The 24,454-nt window shown below is 40.8% G+C and overlaps 2 protein-coding genes and 1 pseudogene across 4 annotated transcripts in view; 1 reads left to right on the top strand and 2 right to left on the bottom strand.

Annotated features, from left to right (window-relative positions):
* Positions 1-5,821: 5,821 nt before the first annotated feature.
* Positions 5,822-24,454, top strand: part of LOC124381639 (signaling lymphocytic activation molecule-like) — a 25,110-nt gene continuing 6,477 nt past the window's right edge. For 2 of the 3 annotated variants that reach the window (XM_046843452.1, XM_046843451.1), the window contains exons 1-4: positions 6,731-7,343; positions 16,534-16,974; positions 17,072-17,407; positions 17,796-18,083. In XM_046843452.1, the coding sequence (XP_046699408.1) occupies positions 16,914-16,974; positions 17,072-17,407; positions 17,796-18,083 (685 nt within the window). In that variant the 5' untranslated portion in view covers positions 6,731-7,343; positions 16,534-16,913. Of the gene's footprint in view, positions 7,344-16,533; positions 16,975-17,071; positions 17,408-17,795; positions 18,084-24,454 lie in introns of all 3 variants that reach the window. The other variant, XM_046843453.1, reaches the window with a different exon arrangement.
* On the bottom strand, positions 11,177-12,702 carry LOC124381644 (signaling lymphocytic activation molecule-like). Its single transcript, XM_046843459.1, has 3 exons — positions 12,587-12,702; positions 11,602-11,937; positions 11,177-11,520 (listed from the first exon to the last, which is right to left on the bottom strand). Exons 1-3 carry the CDS (start codon positions 12,615-12,617, stop codon positions 11,192-11,194), a joined length of 696 nt encoding a protein of 231 aa, XP_046699415.1. The 5' UTR covers positions 12,618-12,702; the 3' UTR covers positions 11,177-11,191.
* On the bottom strand, positions 19,686-21,184 carry LOC124381619 (annotated as a pseudogene).

The following is a 24,454-nucleotide window of genomic DNA, read 5'->3' as shown; positions in this document are numbered from 1 at the left end:
CGAGACGTCGCCTTCCAGGAAGCTCGGGAGCGAGACGTCGTCAAAGGAGGAGTTCAGAGGCGTGACGTCGCCCTCGGAGTCGCACGGAGGCAAGACATCGCCATCAGAGGAGCTCGGAGGCGGGACGTGCTGAAGCAGAGAGGGGCTCTTTGAGACTCTGTGGAGCGGAGAGGAGCTCTCGGAGACGCTGTGGAGCGGAGAGGAGCTCGGAGACGCTGTGGAGCGGAGAGGAGCTCGGAGACGCTGTGGAGCGGAGAGGAGCTCGGAGACGCTGTGGAGCGGAGAGGAGCTCGGAGACGCTGTGGAGCAGAGAGGAGCTCTCGGAGACGCTGTGGAGCGGAGAGGAGCTCGGAGACGCTGTGGAGCAGAGAGGAGCTCTCGGAGACGCTGTGGACCGGAGAGGAGCTCTCAGGGATGCTCTGGGGCAGAGAGAAGCTCTGCGACGTGGCTTCACCGGGAGAGGAACCCTGTGACGTGGCCTCAATTCCATAGGAACAGTGAGGCAAGCGGAGACCGTGAGGCGGGCCGCCGCCTGGGAGACCGTGAGGCGGGCCGCCGCCTGGGAGACCGTGAGGCGGGCCGCCGCCTGGGAGACCGTGAGGCGGGCCGCCGCCTGGGAGACCGTGAGGCGGGCCGCCGCCTGGGAGACCGTGAGGCGGGCCGCCGCCTGGGAGACCGTGAGGCGGGCCGCCGCCTGGGAGACCGTGAGGCGGGCCGCCGCCTGGGAGACCGTGAGGCGGGCCGCCGCCTGGGAGACCGTGAGGCGGGCCGCCGCCTGGGAGACCGTGAGGCGGGCCGCCGCCTGGGAGACCGTGAGGCGGCGGTACGACGCCCTTTCGCAGCCTTGGGTCTGAGTTGAGTGCTCTGGGAAGCTCCGGGCGGAACTGAGTTTGCCTGGAGGCCTTGGAGCGGAGAGGAGCTCTCGGAGGCTCTATGGAGCGGAGAGGAGCTCTCGGAGGCATGCTGGAGCGGAGAGGAGCTCGGAGGCATGCTGGAGCGGAGAGGAGCTCTCGGAGGCATGCTGGAGCTGAGAGGAGCTCGGAGGCATGCTGGAGCGGAGAGGAGCTCTCGGAGGCATGCTGGAGCTGAGAGGTGCTCTCAGGGACACACTGAGCGGAGCTGGGCTCTCCTGGAGGTCCAGCAGCGGAGAGGAGCTCGCCTGAAGGTCCTGGAGCGGAGAGGAGCTCGCCTGGGATCCTGGAGTGGAGCCGAGCTCTCTTCAGGATCCTGGAGCGAAAGGAGCTGTCCCGGAAACTCTGGAGCGGAAAGGTGCTCGGGACGCACTGGAGTGGAGCTGTGCTCTCTTGGAGGTCCTGGAGCGGAGAGGAGCTCTCAAAGACACTCTGTGACAGAGAGGAGCTTTCTGGGAGGCCTGGAGCGGAGCTGGGCTGTCCTGAAACCCTGGAGCGGGAAGGAGCTGTCCTGGAAACCCTGGAGTGGAACAGAGCTGTCCTGGAAACCCTGGAGTGGAACAGAGCTGTCCTGGAAACCCTGAAGCGAAGCTGTTCTCTCCTGAGGTCCTGGAGCGGAGCTGAGCTCTCCTGGAGGTCCTGGGCGGAGCTACGCCTCCTGGAGGTCCTGGGCGGAGCTACGCCTCCTGGAGGTCCTGGAGCAGGCTGAGAATCTCCTGGAGGCCCTGGGGCGGAGTGGAGCCATCCTGAAGGGCCTCGAGCAGGGCGGAGATCTCCTGGAGGCCCTGGGGCGGAGTGGAGCCATCCTGAAGGGCCTCGAGCAGGGCGGAGATCTCCTGGAGGTCCTGGAGCGGAGCTGGGCTGTCCTGGAAACCCTGGAGTGGAACAGAGCTGTCCTGGAAACCCTGGAGCGGGAAGGAGCTGTCCGGGAAACTCTGGTGCGGAACGGAGCTCTTCGCAAACACTGGAGCGGAGTCGTGCTGTAACGGGAGAGAGATGGTGGAGATCTGCGGTGACCATCCCTAGTTCCCGGTGAGAAGCCGGATAAACCGGGCGACGAGCCGACCACCAGAGGCGCCCACAACTCACTGGCCAGAGAGAGGGATTCTCCAGACAGCAGAGAAATGTGGAGTGCGATCTTGCCTGCTTCAGTGGGGTAAGAGGATGAATAAAAGTCTATATATTCACCAACGCTCCGTATAAATCCGCCCCACCCAGCCCTGTCGCCGGAGAAGCGAGCCGGGAAATCCATGACGTCATAACAGGGGCGTGGCGCTGCCGAGCATGATCCGCGTGAAACGGCAGCGGACTTCCGGTTTTCCCGAGGCGGAGCTTGGCTGCCGCTTCATCATGGCAGAGCGAATCCTACCTCCGAGGTTCGGTTCGCGCCGGGACCACGGCAGCAACCCGATCATTTTTTTTTTTTTTTTTTTTTTGTAAATTATATCCTTTTCAGGAGGTTCGTTATTCTGTCACGGTGTGAGCGAAACAAAAGGCGGAAGCCGGAGTACAGCTCGCTCGGGTTTTAATGGCATGCGTGTGAGAGAGGTACACACACACACACACACACACACACACACACACACACACACACGGCAGTCCTTAGGTTGAGAAAGACAGTCCGAGTAGCGATAGGGAGAAGCGAGCTGACCCGAGATGCACAGGAGGGAAGCGAGCCGGTACGGGATTCTGGAGTCCGGATGAAACGGATGACAGAAGTCCTGTACGAAAGCCGGAACGACAAAACATGCAGTACGGGAAGTCCAACACAAACAATAACGAACGGGAGTGAATGTGAGTGAGGGGTTTATGTAGGAGCGGGTGGAGTGATGATGAGCTCCAGGTGTGCGTGGTTTAACCTGGAGCTCTATGGAGAGTGGAGGCATGAGTGATGATGAGCTCCAGGTGTGCGTGGTTTAACCTGGAGCTCTATGGAGAGTGGAGGCATAGAGAGCCACCAAAGAGGGCGTGGCAGGTGGTTCCCTGACACTGCATCTATTACTAGATATTCTACAATACAGTAATAAAATACTCAAAAGTCTATTAATTTATATAAATTATGATTTTTAATATAATATTCAACGTTTTTTAAGTTCCCTTTTAAATCAATCTTTTCTAGAAGCATGTGTTTATATTACAATCGAATAGAGCAGTTTTAATATTTAATATTAATACAATCAAATTACATTTTTAAATATTTATCTTTTATTATTATTAAAATCAGACGTTTGTGTCTCACTTTATATTTCAGTCATATAAAATAATTGATCACAAATAAATAAGTTATTTATTATAATATAATATATAATATATTATAATATATTATTAATATATTAATATATTAATATTAATATATTAATATATTAATATATTAATATTATTTATTTTGTCTTTATATTTTTTTTCTCTTGACATGAGACGATTTAAGTAAATAATATCTGATAGTTTTTTATATTAATATCGACTTCTATAATTTATTATAATATAATATATAATATATTAATATTATTTATTTTGTCTTTATATTTTTTTTCTCTTGACATGAGACGATTTAAGTAAATAATATCTGATAGTTTTTTATATAAATATCGACTTCTTTCTTATTTCCTAAAAACACATATTTACAGTTTCTTCTGTGGTGAAAGAAAATGTAAACTTACAGCACAGCAGGATGATGGAGGCCTGAAACATCCTGATATTTTGATCAAATATTCATCAATATGATCATCAGTGTAGAATGTTGATGTGAGTTTAGTTCCACACTCTTCAGTTTTGTTTCTGCTGTACGTAGTGTTGCATTAATAATCGTCCAAACCGCAAAATGCGGAAGTTCAGTCTGGTGCTTTGAGTGTGTACACGCTCACTACACACATTCCTGCACCAATCTGGATTTAAACTTTTACTGACATTAATTTACATCAGTTCACACAGAATTCTTCACAGTTTACAGAGGACCAGCCTCATTTTCTCCCACAGCAACATGTTCATAGTCTGGAGAAGCACCTCATGCTAGCACAGATACAGTAGATCAGGGTGGAGTATAGAGTACAATAACAGAGATGCGTTAATCACATGCCTTTGTGTGAAACATTTATTTTACATTTTTAACAAGTCACAGGCTTAAAAAAAGAAAAAGTAAAGATGTTTTTTTTTTTCAGTCTACATGCACATCACCACTTCCCCTTCACTGTGTGCTGAACACTGAGAACCAAACCACAAAACAGTGTACAAACTAGGACATGTGCTGCTGCGTGATTTTTTCCTTTTCTCTGCTAATAAAAGATTTAGTTTGTATTTATCTGAACAAAAATAAATAATTATATCAGATTAAATGGTGAAGTGGTTTAATCAAGCACTTAAAAACACAATTTTAATTTTATTGATAATAATGCACAGATCGAGACGTCCCACAATTCTTCATTGGGTTTTATCTGAATTATTATACAAACACAAGCTTTGTGGCCTCTAAGACGACTTTATGGAAAATTGCTAAAAGGACCTTCAAGAGTAAAATGTACCTCTGGGGGGACCAGAGGTAAATCTAAAAACAGTGGTTCAATCCACCTTTTTCACTTGTGGCAATCTTGTCTTAAAGTTCCAACTATTAATGTTACCAATTTTCAGGCAGAATTATCAGGTGTTTTTACTTCTACCTGGTTGCTCTGATCTCACAGAATTCTACAGTAGTGGTACACAGTTGCCCCTATTGTTTTCCCGAGCACAAAAAAACTAGTTGTTCAGGGGAAGGAGTTTAAGGCTTGATATGGCAGTATAAGTGACATGCCATTTATTCCTAAAAGGTTCTCGCTACTATATAAGTAATTTAGAGCTTGACATGGCACATTATCATTCGTTGCAAATTTCCATAAGCGACCCCTGTTATACAGCCAGGGTAGATGTTCTTTAGTCTGTTGCTAATTTTTCTGTGATAACTGACTCAAAGTGTGGAGTTTTGCTTTTAGGTCCAGTGTGTCGGATTTCGTTTCTGCTATTTGAAGTCCACAGTTTTCCAAATAACACATTAGAAGTGTCAGGATCTGGGAGAATTTTGTGACTGTGCTTCTGTTTTTTGCCACCAGATGCCGCCACTGGGCCCCCACTCCCTACACTTTGCGCTTTATTCAAGGTTTAAGGTTTTTACCACCATATGTGCAGACAAACAGATCAATTACAATACTATTTCTCTTCTCTCTCATCGAGTGTTTTCATTGTCAATGCAATATAGAAAGTTTGTATAGGCAGTCAGTGCAATATAGACAGATTTTGTATGAGGTAACAGCAGTGTACTTGTGTAATATATGTGTGTGACATCATCAGTGCACATTGAGATAAAAGCAGTAACAGCCTCAGTATATTCCTCTATGTCTTTGTGGTCATTGTAAGTTGCTTCTTTAAAGATGTCCGTTCTGTTGTGTCAAAACAGTCTTTATGGGCGGACTGCGCACCATCGGGCCACACACGTACCTCCTTCTTGGATGGTCTGGTGATTCTCACCATCGGTCTTTACGCAGGTCTGAGCATGATGGTGATGTGGTCAGAGAATTCGAGGTGGGGAAGGGGGGTGGTGGGAAGGCTTTGTATGCTAGTTTGCTGTTTATGTATGCCAAGTCCAATGTGTTATTGCCCCTTGTGGAAAAGTCTATGTGCTGATAAAGTTTTGGTAGAAAAGACTTTAAATCTGTGTGATTAAAGTCCCCAGCAGTGATGATGAAATCCATCCAGGTGTGCTGTCTGTTGCTCGCTGATAGTCTGGTGAAGTTCACTGAGTGCCTCGATTCAGTTGCAGTTTTTAGCAGTGGGGGGTGTAAACAGTGATGAGTAAAATCACTGGGAATTCTCTCGGTACTTAGAAAGGTCGGCCACATGATAATAAACTCTACCAGAAGAGAACATTGTTTACAGACAACAGCAGCATTTTGGCACCAAGCATCGAAGATATAAACACAAACCACCACCTCAAGTTTTACCTCCCTCAACACAGTCACAGTCAGCGCACTAACCCAGTTAGCTGGATAGCAGAGTCCGGTATGTTGTCATTTATCTCCCTAATCTGCTCTAAAGTTTTCCAGTGTCTCGTTATTTTATTTGTGTAAATTTCACCCTTTTGTGTCTGTTCTTTTTGGCTTATTGTCTTTATGATCTGGTGCTGTGATGTTTTGCTGTCATGATGTCTTTATGTTTTGTATCTGTCTGACTATGTCTCTGTGCTTATGTCTCCCACTGGCAGACTGCTAAAATGTGTTATTATATTGTATAGTCCACCAGGCCTGACTCAAAGTGGTATGTTCAGATGGTGAAGGAGAGTGTGAGTTGACACTGTTGAACCCCGTGTCTGCAGATCAGCATGAATTTGTTTGGAAGTAAATCAGGTTTCTTTATCCAACATTAGAATAATCCTTCGTTGTAATTTTTCATTCATTTTGCCCTTCTGTCCATGTTCAGTGAAGTTAGCTACAGTACAGTGCCATGGGCTGTAAACCTCTTAATTATATTGTACACAGTGGACACAGGAACAATAAGAGCTCTGGAGATGAACTTAAAGCCTTGAGATTGTCCATGTTTTTCCACAATTTTTCTCTCAAATCTACAGACACTCTTTACACTTCTTTCTTTTCTCCATGCTCAGTGTGACACACAAAGGTTGTGTGAACTTTTCTTCATGTTAAATGGTTTTAAAAGTGATAACGAGATTGCCCACACCTGTTACTGTTACAGTTTTGACAAGCTGACAATAATTTTGTCCAGTCTATTTTTGGAATTCTGTGTGAAACTTATCAAGTTTGACTTTTCTTCTCTTTTTCTTGTGTTGTTGCAGTACAAACAAAAAAAATAAGCACGTGAATAACAAAACATTTGCAATGGTGCCAATATTTGACCAAGACTGTATACACACACACACACACACACACACACACCAATTCTTAACAATTCATTTCCAATGGCGGGTCATTTTTGACCAGGAACACCGTGGTTTATTACAAATTCCTCAAAACACACACATTAAGAAAATGTTTTAAAAAATTCCTTTTTTATGTGTTCAAATGTCATGTGTGAACAAAGTCATGGAACTTCATAAAAAACAGGAATTTACTGCAGTTTATCAGATAGGAAACTTTAAATCAGTCAGATTTGACACAACAGGAGGATTTTTCAAACAAATTAATGTTCTATTTACTTTAGTGTAGTTCTGTTACTTTTGTTCATTTATGCTGTCTTGTGTAGCCCCTGGGTTCTGAGTTCACATGACTGTGTTCTTTACTGTATTTACAGGACAGACACTTGGCATAATGGGGAACTGGTTTCACCAGTTTAAGGCGAGTGTTAAATTACACACTCAGATACCCTCATATTTCAGACACATCCTCAAACATTGAGCAAAGAAGGAAACTGTGATTAGGTTTTAGTTTGTGCTCTTTAAAGTAAATGGTGAAGGTGTGTCAAGTCAAGTCAAGTCAAGTTTATTTGTATAGCGCTTTTCACAACAGACATTGTCTCAAAGCAGCTTTACACAAATCAACAGTGAAGGTGAATGGTGTGTATTTGTCCCTGATGAGCAAGCCGTGGTGACTGTGGCAAGGAAAAACTCCCTTAGATGTTATGAGGAAGAAACCTTGAGAGGAACCAGACTCAAAAGGGGAACCCATCCTCATCTGGGTGACATCAAGAGTTTGATCATAAATCTTTCAACAATACACAACACTGGAGAGTGAGAACTAACATGATTACTGGAGTATAAGATTATAAGTGATGTTCTTTCTGCAGTCTTATACAGTCTATATGGTTAGTAGCTTTATGAGCTCAGCATTTGTGATCATCACAGATCCAGCATCAGCTTCTCCATGCAAGAGCCTTTAAAAACTCCAGGAGGTCCAATGTCAAACTCCACACATGTAGCGGGATCCAAATGGCACTGGTACGTCTCTAGATGGTTCGGGATGTTTGCGAGTTCGGCATCTACTTCTTCAAAGGTCCGTAATCATCACGAGGTGGGAGGTGACTGGAGCTGGCCAAACCTTAGGGTGTCTCGGGATGGGGAGAGAAAGAGAAGCAGTGGAGAGGAATTAGCGTAGCTGCTGTTCATGATATTAACAGCACAAGTTGATAATGGGCATGTGATCAGATGTTCTGGAGCACAAGGTTATGATGTGTGATGTGTGTTATGTGTAGGCTTTGCTAAAAAGATATGTTTTTAATCTACACTTAAACTGGGTGAGTGTGTCTGAGCCCCGAACACTGTCAGGAAGACTATTCCAGAATTTAGGAGCTAAATGTGAAAATGCTCTACCACCTTTAGTGGACTTTGCTATTCTACGAACAACTAGAAGCCCAGAGTTTTGAGATCTCAGGGAGCGTGGTGGATTGTAGCGTGTTAAAAGACTGGATAGATACATGGGAGCCAAACCATTTAGTGCTTTGTAAGTGAGAAGTAATAGTTTGTAGTCTATTCGAAAATTAACCGGAAGCCAATGTAGGGACGATAAGATTGGGGTTATATGATCATATTTTCTTGACCTTGTAAGAACTCTGGCTGCTGCATTCTAAACTAACTGTAGCTTGTTTATTAATGACGCAGGACATCCACCTAGTAATGCATTACAGTAGTCTATTCTGGAGGTCATGAACGCATGGATGAGCTTCTCTGCATCGGATAAGTGTGTGAAGGTTTTTGCTGTTGAGTTTGTTCATATTTACTTTAAACCTTCAGAAAATATGAGATGAAATATTGGAAGCCTGAGTCAATTTTGGTGTAGACGATAAGAATAGATGTTTAGACTGCTGTGATTGGGTAGGATTTGTCCAACAAAATACCAGAATGCTCTTTAGAAAAAGTTTAAAAGTGTTATTAGTATTTGTTGTATTGTAATGTTTATAATAAACTACTGAAATTTATCTCCTGCTGGTTGGAATTGATTGAGGTTTTGCTCCAAATCTTGTAATCACATTTTATCAGCAAAATTCCAACATAAATAGAAGAAGCAGCTCCAGAAATCTCAACTAAATCAATGCCAAAACTGAAAAAATGGTGGTGAACATTGTAGCAGGAATCAGGAGTCTCAGGACTTTTCTCATCTTTTACTGCTGTGAGTTTCTGTCTTTCTATTAAAACTGATGTTAATCATGAATAAAGTGAATAAATGTTGGTGAGTGAAATGATGAATCTGAAGTTGTGATGCAGGTTTACTGAGTGCAGCTGGAGATGAGATGGTCACACTGCAGGAAGTGGAAGGAACCACTATAACTCTCCATACTGGGATTACTGGAATTCAGAGTGATGCTCAGATAGTTTGGGTTTATGGATCCGAGAAAGCAGAGAAAAAGATTGTGATCATTCAGATGTTTAAAGGAGAAACTGAGAGATTTAAAGAGAGTCTGCAGCTGAACAGAACCAGTGGAGCTTTAACCATCAGGAACATCAGCAGGAACCATTCTGGAGTTTATTTATTATACGTCATGACTCGACGTCTCTACTCAAGGACTTTCACAGTCAGTGTTAATGGTGAGTAAAAGTGTTTCATGTCTCCTTCATGTCCATGTTCAGTCTCAATACTTCATGAACATAAAAAGAGCAATCAGAGCTGAATTGTACACCAGTGATATTAAATTGAAGTGCTGACAGCAGAGTAGCTGCAGTTTATGTTCCTGCACTTGTAATAAAACATCATCATCTCTAATATTTATTCATGTGGACGTGTACAGCTGTACAGAAACTCATTAAATGTGTGTATAATCACTGATCTGTAAGGAGGTGCTAAATTAAGATTAATGGAAGGAGTCTCCAGTGTCAGTGGTTTGTAACAGTCAGAATTAAAGGTGCACCTCAACCCCTTGTTTCCTCCAGAACTGTTTCTCAGGAGCTCCACTGGGTCAATAGTCTTAGTCAAGCTGCTACAGTGGAAATATTGGGCAGTGGACAATATGAAACATTTCTCTCTCTGATGAGTCGAGCGTTAGATACATTAACATATGCACCAAAAGGTTCAGGATCAGCTAGATCACAAAAAACCCCCACTATATATAACCTCTGTACTATACATGTACATTATACGTATTATATTTTTTTGCTCCTTATTACATCTGCACTATTGTTTTATCTATATCTATCTTTATATCCTCACTGTACATTCTACCCAACATTTCAAATTTATGTATATGTGTATATAATGTGTGCAAATATAATATATATATATATATATTATCTGTACTTCTTAATGATGTCCACATGTCTCTGCACTGTTATAGCCTTTATATTTATTCACTGTACATATGCTTACATATATATCACATGCTGTAAATATGATACATCTTTATCTATCTAGTTTGGACCTGACGACATGTGATGGCTGAAATCTGATTAGACAGAAACTCTATCATAAACATACACTATGGTTCAATCCGCCAAGAAAGGTTCATAGTTTAAATTGAGTTCTGCTTCCCCCTTGTGGTCGAAGTGTGCATTGCTATAAAGCTTGAAATTGGCGTGGAAGTGACTGAAGACACTCAATCTTACAATAACTGTCCGTTTTTAATTGTATAATAAAATAAATAGATAAAGAAAACTAAATAGTTGAAAGTGGCTTCAAATGTGTACATGTCATTCAGTATTTTCTTCATTAGTTTGCCATTTTTCCACACGTTATATTTTGCTAAACATAAGTTTTTGAACGACAATAGTGAGCACAAGTTTAAACACCAGCAAAACTATTTATTACAGAAATCTGTAAAAGATGGAAATTACAGGCTATTAAACAAAACGTACACGTTCTAAAAAATGTATTAAGCTTTCAAAGCATTTTTGGCCAAATTATTTATGCGATCTTCATCACTGAATAAAGAACAAAGGTATCCAGCTCTGGATGGTCTGTTCTTCTGGAATGTTCTTTCTGTAAAACACAACAGTAAAACGTCAGGATCATTTCTAAAACTTTCATTTATTTCATTCTTTACCTTTTGACTTCTCTCTGCACTGTGAGCTGTAATTTTCACCTCAGTGTAAATCACTTCCTCCAGTTTATTTACACACTAAATACAGAAAAATCATTACAGGTTTATTTTAATAAACGACAAACCTGAAATCTTCATTAAACACAAGAACGGAGAGAAGAATCGTCTTTTACCTTGTTGTGTTTCCAAATCCACAAAAATCCTCCTGTTATTATGACAAGCAGTAAAACTCCAGCAGATATCAGGACAGGAAGCAGTGAATGAGAACCATCTGATTGTCCTGTAAATATTATAATGTTATAATGTGTAATAAATTATCTACAATATTTATTGACCAATCAGATCACTCCAGCATGAATATTTAAATGCTCTGATGTACCTGAGTTGTGAACACAGAGCTGTGTGATGCTGAGAGAAGTAGTTTTATTGCTGACAGGGTTTGCAGACACACAGATATACGTGTTCTTCTCATGGTGTTGTATTTGAAGTGGGAGATTGAGGGGAACACTGAGATCTGTGTTATTGGTGATGGAGATTCTCTCATTCTCTCTGTACCAGGATAATTTCACATCTTCTCCATTCTCCACAGAGCACAAGAGGGAACACGACTCTGTGGAGAACCCACTTCTTTTTCCTCTTAGATTTATTACTGGAGTTGATACTGGAGCTAAAAAACACAAACATACATTTCATTAGTCATTAAGTATTGAGACAGAACATGGACAAGAAGGAGACATTAAACACTCACCATAAACACTTACTCTGAAAGTCCTAGATGAGAGACGTCCAGTGATGACTTGTAATAAATAAACTCCAGAATGGTTCCTGTTGATGTTCCTGATGGTTAAAGCTCCACTGCTTCTGTTCAGCTGCAGTCTCTCTTTAAATCTCTCACTGATTTCTGTAACAGTTTCTCCTTTAAACATCTGACTGTTCAATATAATGTCTTCTGCTTTCTCAGGTCCATAAAACCAAACTATATGAGCATCACTCTGAATTCCAGTAATCCCACTATGGAGCGTTATAGTGGTTCCTTCCACTTCCTGCAGTGTGACCATCTCATCTCCAGCTGCACTCAGTAAACCTGCATCACAGCTTCAGCTTCATCATTTCACTCACATTATATACAGTTTTCTGGGAATCTGATTGATTCTCTAACACATATATATTATAATCGTACTTCAGAACTGCATCTATAACTAGATATTCTACAATAAAATAATAAAATACTCAAAAGTCTATGAATTTATAGAAATGATGATTTTAAATTGAATATTCAACATTTTTTATTTTCCCTTTTAAATAGAAGCAGTTTGTAATGTTGTCTGTGTTTATTCTTTTGTTCAGACACGTTTTCCTTCAATCTTTTCTAGAAGCACGTGTTTATATAACAATCGAATAGAGCAGTTTTAATATTTAATATTAATACAATCAAATTACATTTTTAAATATTTATCTTTTATTATTATTAAAATCAGACGTTTGTGTCTCACTTTATATTTCAGTCATATAAAATAATTTATCACAAATAAAGAATAGTTACAATATAATTTATCATTTTTAACATCATTATTATTATTATTTATTTTGTCTTTATATTTTTTTTCTCTTGACATAAGACCATTTAAGTAAATAATATCTGATAGTTTTTTATTTAAATATCGACTTCTTTTTTATTTCCTAAAAACACATATTTACAGTTTCTTCTGTGGTGAAAGAAAATGTAAACTTACAGCACAGCAGGATGATGGAGGCCTGAAACATCCTGATATTTTGATCAAATATTCATCAATATGATCGTCAGTGTAGAATGTTGATGTGAGTTTAGTTCCACACTCTTCAGTTTTGTTTCTGCTGTACGTAGTGTTGCATTAATAATCGTCCAAACCACAAAATGCGGAAGTTCAGTCTGGTGCTTTGAGTGTGTACACGCTCACTACACACATTCCTGCACCAATCTGGATTTAAACATTTACTGACATTAATTTACATCAGATCACACAGAATTCTCCTCAGAGTTCTTCCTACAGTTTACAGAGGACCAGTCTCATTTTCTCCTACAGCAACATGTTCATAGTCTGGAGAAGCACCTCATGCTAGCACAGATACAGGAGATCAGTGTGGAGTATAGAGTACAGTAACAGAGATGCGTTAATCAGACGCCTTTGTATGAAACATTTATTTTACATTTTAAACACGTCACAAGATGCTTTTTTCAGTCTACATGCACATCACCACTTCCCCTTCACTGTGTGCTAAACACTGAGAACCAAACCACAAAACAGTGTACAAACTAGGACATGTGCTGCCTCGTGATTTTTTCCTTTTCTCTACTAATAAAAGATTTAGTTTGTATTTATCTGAACATTTCTGAACCTGATCACAATTAAAAATGAATAATTATATCAGATTAAATGGTGAAGTGGTTTAATCAAGCACTTAAAAACACAATTTTAATTTTATTGATAATAATGCACAGATCGAGACGTCCCACAATCCTTCATTGTGTTTTATCTGAATTATTATACAAACACAAGCTTTGTGACCTCTAAGACGACTTTATGGAAAATTGCTAAAAGAACCTTCAAGAGTAAAATTAAACATGTTTTTGACCTGAAAGCATTGAGACACCCTCAGTGGTAGTGGTACAAAGTTGCCCCTATTGTTTTCCTGAGCACAAAAAAAATAATTGTTCAGGAGGAGGAGTTTAAGGTAATTTAGATCTCTACCCCTTTGAGACAAGATTCCCACAAGGGAACAAGGTGGATTGAACCACTGTTTTTAGATTTACCTCTGGTCCCAGCTCCTCCTTTTCTGGAAATAATCATTGCCAAATCCACAGGTCTGAGCATGATGGTGATGTGGTCAGAGAATTTGAGGTGGGGGAGGGGGGTGGTGGGGAGGCTTTGTATGCTAGTTTGCTGTTTATGTATGCCAAGTCCAATGTGTTATTGCCCCTTGTGGGAAAGTCTATGTGCTGATAAAGTTTTGGTAGAAAAGACTTTAAATCTGTGTGATTAAAGTCCCCAGCAGTGATGATGAAATCCATCCAGGTGTGCTGTCTGTTGCTCGCTGATAGTCTGGTGAAGTTCACTGAGTACCTCGATTCAGTTGCAGTTGTTAGCAGTGGGGGGTGTAAACAGTGACGAGTAAAATCACTGGGAATTCCCTCTGTACTTAGAAGGGTCGGCCACTTCATAATAAACTCCAGCAGAGAACATTGTTTACAACAGCAGCATTTTGGCACCAAGTATCGAAGATATAAACACAAACCACCACCTCGAGTTTCACCTCCCTCAACACAGTCACAGTCAGCGCAGTAGCCCAGTTAGCTGGATACAGAGGTGGGAAGTAACGGAGTACAAATACTTTGTTACTGTACTTCAGTAGATTTTTCTGGTATCAGTACTTTACTTCACTATTTATTTTCACTTTTTAATTTTACTCATTACATTTTTCCACAAATATACACAAATATCTGTACTTTTTACTTCTTACATTTTCAAACCCGGCTCGTTACTTTAGTTTTAATTCATTGATTTGGTGAAATATTTTTTTTATTTCCACTGTGCGCCGATTTCAGCTGAACAACTGATTTCCTGTTACTGTGCGTCTTTTTCACTCCGCTGGTGTATAAAGTCCTGACCCTCACTCAGCACAGATGTAGACTAGTTTATGGAGATAAGAATCAGCAGGCAGAAGGCAGTAAGAAGTTTGGGGTTAACGTGGATGAGACAGAGGGAGTCAGTGATGAGAACATGACTGAGAACAGACACATTGATGATCATCATCATCTTTTCTCTGCTTGTGTTCTATATGTGGATCTTCAGCCTGGACACATTCATTCGGTAACATTTTTAATTTGTTTTGTATTAATATATATATATATATTTGGCTGTCAAAATTTAAATTATTGTAAACGGCACTAAATTTTATTAATGCTATCAATTCAGCATTTCTGTTTTTACCATTTTTATAAAAAAATTAAATACATAAATAAATATCTAAATATAAAATAGGCGAAATTAAAACCTTCGGCAAAAAATACATTTATCCACGACGTCCTTTCTTTACTTAGATATAAAATAAATTATTAAACTCCAGATAAAAATATTTTTAATCAGTAAACTTTTGTTTTATTTATGCGCCAAGTCTCAAATCAAACACCAAATCCGCCATGTTTTACACAATTAACCCTCTAGATGGCGTTTTGTGGGTTTTTCCCTCATAATGGCGACACAAACTACTTTTTACTTAAGTACATGTCTGAGCCAAGACTTCTTTACTTTCACTTGAGTAAAAAAGTATAATCAGTACTTCAACTTTTACCCGAGTATTTTATACCATGAGGATCTGTACTTACTACTTAAGTAATGGATGTGTGTACTTTTGCCACCTCTGGCTGGATAGCAGAGTCCGGTATGTTGTCATTTATCTCCCTAATCTGCTCTAAAATTTTTCAGTGTCTCGTTACTATATTTGTGTAAAGTTCACCCTTTTGTGTCTGTTCTTTTTGGCTTATTGTCTTCATGATCGGGTGCTGTGATGTTTTGCTGTCTTTATGTCTTTATGTTTTGTATCTTTCTGACTATGTCTCTGTGCTTATGTCTCCCACTGGCAGACTGCTAAAATGTGTTATTATATTGTATAGTCAACCAGGCCTGACTCAAAGTGGTATGTTCAGATGGTGAAGGAGAGTGCGAGTTGACACTGTTGAACCCCGTGTCTGCAGATCAGCATGAATTTGTTTGGAAGTAAATCAGGGTTCTTTATCCAACATTAGAATAATCCTTCGTTGTAATTTTTCATTAATTTTGCTCTTCCGTCCTTGTTCAGTGAAGTTAGCTACAGTACAGTGCCATGGGCTGTAAACCTCTTGATGATATTGTACACAGTGGACACAGGAACAATAAGATGGAGTTAATCTCTGGAGATGAACTTGCAGCCTTGAGATTGTCCATGACAATAATTTTGTCCAGTCTATTTTTGGAATTCTGTGTGAAATCTTATCAACTTTTTTCTTGTGTTGTTGCAGTGCAAACAAAAAGAATAAGCACGTGAATACCAAAACATTTGCAATTAGAAAAATTTTCTGAGGAAATTGCAAGGGTGCCAATATTTTTGGCCATGACTGCATATATACACACACACACACTTATTATGGCTACAAAAGGAACATTATGACCATAATAAAGCACAGTACACTAACTGAAGTCTTACCCATTTATTTCCAATGGCGGGTCATTTTTGACCAGGAACATCGTAGTTTTAAACAAATTCCTCAAAACACACACATTGAAAAAAAATAATAAAAATTTCACTTTTGTTATGTGTTTAAATGTCATGTGTGAACAAAGTCATGGTACTTCATAACAAACAGATGGAATTTACTGCTAATGTTATGTTACTTTAAATGTTCTATTTACTTTGGTGTAGTTCTGTTACTTTTGTTCATTTATGCTGTCTTGTGTAGCCCCTGGGTTCTGAGTTCACATGACTGTGTTCTTTACTGTATTTACAGGACAGACACTTGGCATAATGGGAACTGGTTTCACCAGTTTAAGGCCAGTGTTAAATTACACACTCAGACCCTCATATTTCAGACACATCCTTTAACATTAAGCAAAGAAGGAATCTGTGATTAGGTTTTAGTTTGTGCTCTTTAAAGTAAATGGTGAAGGTGTGTGGAGGTTTTTGCTGTTGAGTTTGTTCATATTTACTTTAAACGTTCAGAAAATATTAGATGAACTAGTGGAAGCCTGAGTAAATTTTGGTGTAGACTATAAGAATAGATGTTTAGACTGCTGTGATTGGGTAGGATTTGTCCAAGAGAATACCAGAATGCTGTTTAGAAGAAGTTTAAAAGTGTTATTAGTATTTGTTGTATTGTAATGTTTATGATTAACTACTGAAATTTATCTCCTGCTGGTTGGAATTGCTTGAGGTTTTGCTCCAAATCTTGTAATCACATTTTATCAGCAAAATTCCAACAGAAATGGAAGTCTAGTTGTAAAAAGCAGCTCCAGAAATGTCGACTAAATCGATCCCAAAACTGAAAAAATGGTGGTGAACATTGTAGCAGGAATCAGAAGTCTCAGGACTTTTCTCATCTTTTACTGCTGTAAGTTTGTGTCTTTCTTTTTAAAACTGATGTTAATCATGAATAAAGTGAATACATTTTATGTGAGTGAAATGATGAACCTGAAGTTGTGATGCAGGTTTCCTGAGTGCAGCTGGAGATGAGATGGTCACACTGCAGGAAGTGGAAGGAACCACTATAACGCTCCATACTGGGATTACTGGAATTCAGACTGATGCTCATATAGTTTGGTTTTATAGACCTGAGAAAGCAGAGAAAAAGATATTGATCAGTCAGATGTTTAAAGGAGAAACTGTTACAGAAATCAGTGAGAGATTTAAAGAGAGTCTGCAGCTGAACAGAAGCAGTGGAGCTTTAACCATCAGGAACATCAACAGAAACCATTCTGGAGTTTATTTATTACACGTCATGACTCGACGTCTCTATTCAAGGACTTTCAGAGTCAGTGTTTATGGTGAGTAAAAGTGTTTCATGTGTCCTTCATGTCCATGTTCAGTCTCAATACTTCCTGAACATAAAAAGAGCAATCAGAGCTGAATTGTACACCAGTGATATTAAATTAAAGTGCTGACAGCAGTGTAGCTGCAGTTTATGTTCCTGCACTTGTAATAAAACATCATCATCTCTATTATTTATTCATGTGGACGTGTACAGCTGTACATAAACTCATTAAATGTGTGTATAATCACTGATCTGTAAGGAGGTGATACATAAAGATTAATGGAAGGAGTCTCCAGTGTCAGTGGTTTGTAGCAGTCAGAATTAAATGTTAAAAGTTAAAAGTTTTTACTTTTGACTTTTGAAGATTTAATGTGCATTAAATGTGTGTTTGTGTTTTTTAGCTCCAGTATCAACTCCAGTAATAAATGTAAGAAGAAAAAGAAGTGGGTTCTCCACAGAGTCGTGTTCCCTCTTGTGCTCTGTGGAGAATGGAGAAGATGTGAAATTATCCTGGTACAGAGAGAATGAGAGAATCTCCATCACCAGTAACACAGATCTCAGTGTTCCCCTCAATCTCCCACTTCAAATACAACACCATGAGAAGAACACGTATATCTGTGTGTCTGCAAACCCTGTCAGCAATAAAACTACTTCTCTCAGCATCACACAGCTCTGTGTTCACAACTCAGGTATGTAAGGCGGGGAACCACCCACTGGTCCAACGACGGTTTCCAGAGGCGTGGCGAAGGATTCTCGCGCGTTCTAATCTTTCCTTTCACATTAGATAATACGATTTGGATTAATGTATTACTTCATTTTTGTTATTGACCTTTTATCTGACTCCATTTAGATAAAACAATAAATATTTGCACAAGTTGTTATTTTACTAATAGTATAATTTTGATGGATGTTTGTCTAGTTATTCTGATTAAGCTCTGGCATTACACTCGTTCATTCGGTTCACACAGTCGCACAAGATCCTAGTATGGGCCCTATAATTAACATACTGGTCAACGGTCATAAGCGAATCAGTATTGGTCGCTGCCAGAGGTTGGACTATATGCTTGCGGCCGCTCTCTGCGTGCTCAACTTTAAACATACTTTATTTAGTCCCCTTAGAGGTGACACTTAATTATTACAATAATTATTTCTAACCACAGATAATGAATAGAATAATATTGAAATAATCAGAGGTTGAGGCTGACCCTATTTAGAGTGATTAGAAATGTTACTCTAAACGGAAATACATATTGTTAGCCTCCACGCTTCTAAGTACACTTAAACTAACGCCAAGTGCTAGTCGTATCTCTAAAATCCTCAGTTGATGTGTTATTCACTATCTAACTGGGATTTAGGCCGATCTAGCCTGATTTCCAGTCCTTACGGTAACTGCGGATGCAACGTTATTACTTGCAGTGTCAACATTTACCGAGCAACACAGAATAAAATTAAACATAACAATTTATTAACCAGGTAAGAAAATCACAATTCAAAGCCAATTTATAGTTCAATTAAAATAAAACATAAATACAAACCAATAGTATTTACATTTAAACAGGAAATATAAAACCTTTCATACCTGGTACGAGACTACACACAGTAATCGTAAGGGATATCTGTTTACAGATTCCCTGAATTGTTGGTCAGTTCTCCTTAAATACCCAGATAGAGTAAGCATTATGTAAACATTATTTAGTCATGGAAGTTTGCATTGATTGGTTCTTACAGACCTGTGGGAGGCACCTCGCCTGTATACATCTGTAGTGGGCACGCCTTGTATAGAGTTATGTTTTCTTTAACTTTATTAAAACCTTTTTATTATTTGTTCTATTGCTGTGGGAATGGGACCTGTGTACCAGTCGCGATAAACCTTTGTAAAGAAATGAAACATGAACATTTTCTGTCGTTATTTACATGTGATATGACCTTTCTTACACATAATCATCCGGTGTGCTGTAGAATGTTCTGTGTTGAGGATGTAACAGGAAAAGGAGGGGAAGAGGGTCAGACACTTGTCTGCAGATCCACCATTTGTATGGAGATGTGGTGGTCAAGACCAAGGGTAGCTCTCCGGGGAGCCTACTGTATTCCAGGAAATGTTCTGGTTCTCGAAAGGGGGTTGCGGGTCGTTAGTCCCCTGCCGTGAGTCCTGGAGGAAAACGTGTTAGGCTCACATCCTGGCCCACACCTCTCGGGCATCCATGCTGTGTTCTCGGGGCCGACCTTTTGGTCAGGATCAAGCAAAGTCTTACAGGTTTCCCCACTTGGCCCGTGGTAATTTGAATAGGGTACCTGCGGGGTCAGACAAAGCAATTTATTTATTTATTTATTTATTTTTTAGAGTCTTTGGAACACGGGTATCTGCAGTGGGCTGAGGGCAAGGGCGGCGTGTGTGGATTCTTGTGTAGATCGTATGAGGTGTCTGAAGTAACAGCACTGGAGCATGGTGAAGGTGAAGATCAGGGCACTGCCAATGGCACATCCCCGGAACATCCAGTCCCACCAGGTGTAGGTGTACTGTGCTGACCAAGTGGATGAACTGGATAAAAGTTGTGCCGTCTTTCGTGCCAGGTTGGTTTCAACCTGTGCTTGGTTTAGGTGGTATTAAGTTTGCAGGATCAGTCTTTGTGTCAGGTCCATCGCGTCAACCACAGCTTGGGTGCCTTGCTCATAGAAAGTGTCATCCCACCATGGTGAGGTCTCTGTGTCCAGTGGCAATCTTCCTAAAATGTTGACTTGGCCCATTGAAAAGTCCTCTGTCACTTCCAAACAGAACGAGTGATTAGCAGAGCAGGTCAGTCCTCCGTAGGTAAAGGAATTCATTTCACTGACAACGCACCACTGTGTGTGAGACACCTGGACAACATCAGAATAACCATGCAGTGACTGAACATTAATAAGTTTGGTGTTGTTGGGAGAGAAAGGTTGCAAAGTGTTACATGTACAGATAACATAATTGTGTGTTTCATGGCAACATGTGCGACTGGTAAACAAGGTCTCAGTACCCTTTTGTGTCATGTATCCAGTGAGGTGATCCCATTTAATTACCTGATCCTTCACTACCACGCCAATCGAGCGTATGGTAGTGGAATTTGGAAAACCTGATCTGGGTGTATCAAAGGAAAACTGACGAAAAATCCAATACATCCATTACATTCATTTCCTGTAAACATCATTATGGTGGATAGTAACTCAGAATATCTTACATTTTCATTTTTCCTGATTCATACCACCTATGTAGATCTAAGATGTCTATGAGGTCATTCAAAACATGTCTAGGCGTTTTGTACAGGCGAAGATCTAGGATTTCTTGTCTAGCAGCAGTGAATAGATCTTGTGCATATGTCCTACAGGCTAAGTCACGTTCAATGGTACGGGTTTGGTTGAATAATGTGTGGCTGATCGCAAGAAGCGCCTGCGCTTCGGATCGAACCGCTTTATGATATTTTCATTGCTATTTGTGATATGTTGAAAACCAGTGGCCACCTGGTTCGCAAACCATGTTGAGAATTGTGATTGTTTGGTAATTTTGTAGTTGTTAGCAATGGAATTAACTGAGCCGAAGAGACCTGCTATGTTTCGAGTAGGTCTCGTTTTGAGCGTGCAGGTGAGATTTGCACGGCAAGTCTGTTTTTGTAGTCATAAATTAAATCATCGATTCGTGACTGTAGCCATGCATAGGTCTTATCATTGTAATCACAGTGATTGATATAAGCAGATAGGATGTTGGAAATATTGTATGATACATGTGTCATCACTAGATTCACATCATGAAATAATGTCTTGTTAATATTCCTTTAATCAGTCCACCAGGAGGAATAGGATATAGTTTTGGACATTCCTTTGGTTTGCTATATCCACAAGTGGTTAAATTAAAACAATGTTTCATTATCCATGAGCAATTCTGTGGCCCGGTGTAATTATCTGGGTCATTGACACATTTTCCCACGCAATACATGCCTTCTCTCCGGCTAGTCCAGACAAAGGCTTCAGGTTGATTTTTATGAGGTACATATGAAGTTATATCAAATTTATATTCGGTATGACTCATATGCGTAGTGTTGATTGTTTCAGTGTGTGTACACCTATATATTGCGGGTTCTAAATTTTTGGTTAAATAACAGATTTTAGGATCTAATCCATTGTTGATTTTTTCATAGAGAGTGCGCATACTCCCAATTTTTGCTCCTGGTTCTGCTTTAAGTTGATACCAGGCCGTTATGTTGTGAAAAGATGTGCGTGCCGGTGTGTCACCTGAAATGTTTACTATAGGGAGATGGTCAGAGCCTACTTTACAGCAAATTTTAGTTGCGCAATTTGGTTCCGGTACTACTCCGGGAGGCCACGTGACTAGTTCTCTGGTTGAAAGTGTACTGAAAAATGTGTATGACCTCTTAGTGTATTTCCATACCCATCTCCCACATTCCAGTGTGTGTGTGAGTGAAACCCTTTGACCCAGCTTGATGCAAGTGGGTCCAGAAACTTTCCTCTCGTCCGGTCTCCATGGAATTGCTGCAGTCAACCTAGGAGATGAAACAGAGAGAAACTTTAATAATTATTGATTAGCAGAACCTTTGAAGATTTTGCACTGGGACATGTGGTACCATTTCAACTTCCCCTTGACACTTATGGCCACACAGCTATTGCATAAAGCTTTTATCTCATGTGGTCCATGCCATCTGGGTGTGAATGGACCCTGTTTTATAAACACCCGAATCATGATCATGTCACCCTCGGTAAATTTGATCTCAGAAGTTGGGTTAAATTGTGCATCATTCATTAGGTCAGACTGTTGCTGTTTTAAGGTGGTTTGTGTTTGTAACACTGCCAGTCTTTGTTGTAATTGTGTTAGTACAGTCTGTTGTTTTGCAAGCACAAGGGGTCCCAGATCTGCTGGGGTAATTTCTGGGTCTATGGGTAGTTTCATGACTCTGCCTGTCATGAGTTCAAATGGGCTGATGCCTGTGGCTTTGGATGGGGTTGCTCGCAAGACTGTCAGAACTGTTGGCAGTGCATCAGTCCACCTGTTTTGATGTTGCATTATTTGTTTGGAGATGCTTTCTTTTATCGAACGATTTGCCCGTTCCACCATACCTGAGCTTTGCGGCCTGTATGGAACGTGAAATCTTTGTTTGATATGTAGCATTTCACATATGTGTTTCATTATCTGACCTGTGAAGTGTGTTCCTTGGTCAGACTCGATCTGAGTTGGTGTTCCCCAGATTGGCAGGATTTGATTTGCCATTACCGTGCCACGGTGCGTGCGCTGTTGTCGCGAGTTGGAATTGCGTCTACCCATTTAGAGAATTTATCAATTATGACGAGACAATAGCGATATCCCCTTGGCAGTGGGTAATGGACCAATAAAATCTAGCTGTAAGAATTCCCATGGTCCTTTGGGTGGTTCTGGGCGACACAAGTTTGTACGTCCAGTTCTACCCTGGTTGATGGTGGCACATATGAGACATGTGTTGCACCATCTCTCAATGTCTGATGCCATTTTTGGCCACCAGAAGTTTTTCTGTATCAGCTGTTGTGTTTTGGGAGCTGATACATGCGCATAATCATGGTATAATTTAATCACTGGTTTCTGGAGGGCCTCTGGAACGATGTATTTACCATCTCTGAGAATCATACCTTCTACGATGCTGATTAGCTGATCCTGCTGCAGTTGCGGTACAAGTTCTCCGTCTGACACCCATAGCTCTTGCTGGTATTGTTTTAAGTCAATGGGAGCAACCTGTATCGCACTCACAGAAGGGCAATCAGCTCGCCAGGCTGCCATTCAGTCCCTTTAGTGGCTGCAAGTTTTGCATGTTTGTCAACGTTGTTGTTATTTTTCTCGTGCTCGTCGGTGCTATTAGTGATGTGCGCGCGTACTTTAATGACTGAGATTGGAGAGTTGTGTGTTTTAATTGCTTGCCAAATCGCGGTGATTGTGTCAAAATGTTTTATTGGCTTTCCAGCGGATGTGAGAAACTTTCGTAATTGCCATTGAGCCATAAAGTCATGGACGACGCCATATGCATATCTGCTATCGGTGTACACGCAAAGTGGTTCTGGGTGTGTTTTAATGGCTTCAAGCAATGCAATCAATTCAGCTTCTTGTGCGGATTTGTTTGCTGGCAATTTTATTAACAATTGTTTTGAATCTGAGTTGAGGGGGTGGGGGGTCCACACGGCACATCCTGTATGAAAATTGCCATCATGCCAATATCTGGATCCATCAATGTATACTGGTGTTTGATTGTCAAATTGTATATCATAAACTGGACTTTGTATTTCATGTTTCGTTTGGCATGTGTGTGGGTGGCCCTCCATCTCCCCCAAGAGATGTGGTAAAATTCTTGCGTTTACCATAGTAATGTTGCGCTTGGATGTCTGCCAACCATCGCGCCAGTCTTTGCGACGATACTCCTTTGATTCGGCCCTGTAACAGCATTTGCACTGGCGTGTGCATTGTGTGCACGACAACAGATTGAAAACCAACAATGGGTTCTGTTGTTGTTAACATCCAATGGACCGCAAGAACGTGCTGTGTACATGGGTCGAATCCCTGTTCAACGGGAGATTTCTTACGGCTATAGTATGCAATCGGGCGCAACTTTCCTCCGTGGTCTTGTGCTAGCACTCCACTCAGAGTATTTTCATGCGCATCAATCTGTATATGAAAAGGCTTCGATGGATTGGGCAAACCCAGAGCGGGTGCGGCACACAGCTGTTGTTTTAAATCTGTAAAAGCCTGTTCGTGTTCTTCTGCCCATTCGAGGACATCAGACGGTTTTGATTTTCCCTTTAAGAGGGCGTATAGTGGCGCGGCTATGTTTGCAAAGTCAGGGATGAAATCTCTTAAGTAATTTGCGGTACCCAAGACTTTCTGCAGAGAGTTTAGTGTGTGCGGACGAGGCAGTTCAGCAACGCATTTACGTCTGTCCTCTGTCAATGCCTTGTGGCTTTGGGTGATTGTATAACCTAGGTATTGAACTTGTTTTTGTGCAATTTGGGCCTTTTCTTTGTTCAATTTAAAGCCAGCTTTACCTAGTGTTAACAGCACTTCATC

This window comes from Silurus meridionalis, chromosome 28 (assembly GCF_014805685.1).
Source record: "Silurus meridionalis isolate SWU-2019-XX chromosome 28, ASM1480568v1, whole genome shotgun sequence".
NCBI lineage: Eukaryota > Metazoa > Chordata > Actinopteri > Siluriformes > Siluridae > Silurus > Silurus meridionalis.
Note: the sequence above shows the minus strand (reverse complement) of the source record. Positions and strands in the feature narration are given on the sequence as shown.

What these genes read in the sequence shown, in the direction of transcription:
- LOC124381644 (XM_046843459.1), bottom strand. Translation starts at nt 12,617, where the DNA reads ATGTTTCAGGCCTCCATCATCCTGCTGTGCT. An exon ending in CTCCATCATCCTGCTGTGCT is followed by an intron (nt 11,938 to 12,586) that starts GTAAGTTTACAT and finishes GCTGTGATGCAG; the next exon opens with GTTTACTGAGTGCAGCTGGA. An exon ending in TTTCAGAGTAAGTGTTTATG is followed by an intron (nt 11,521 to 11,601) that starts GTGAGTGTTTAA and finishes TGTGTTTTTTAG; the next exon opens with CTCCAGTATCAACTCCAGTA.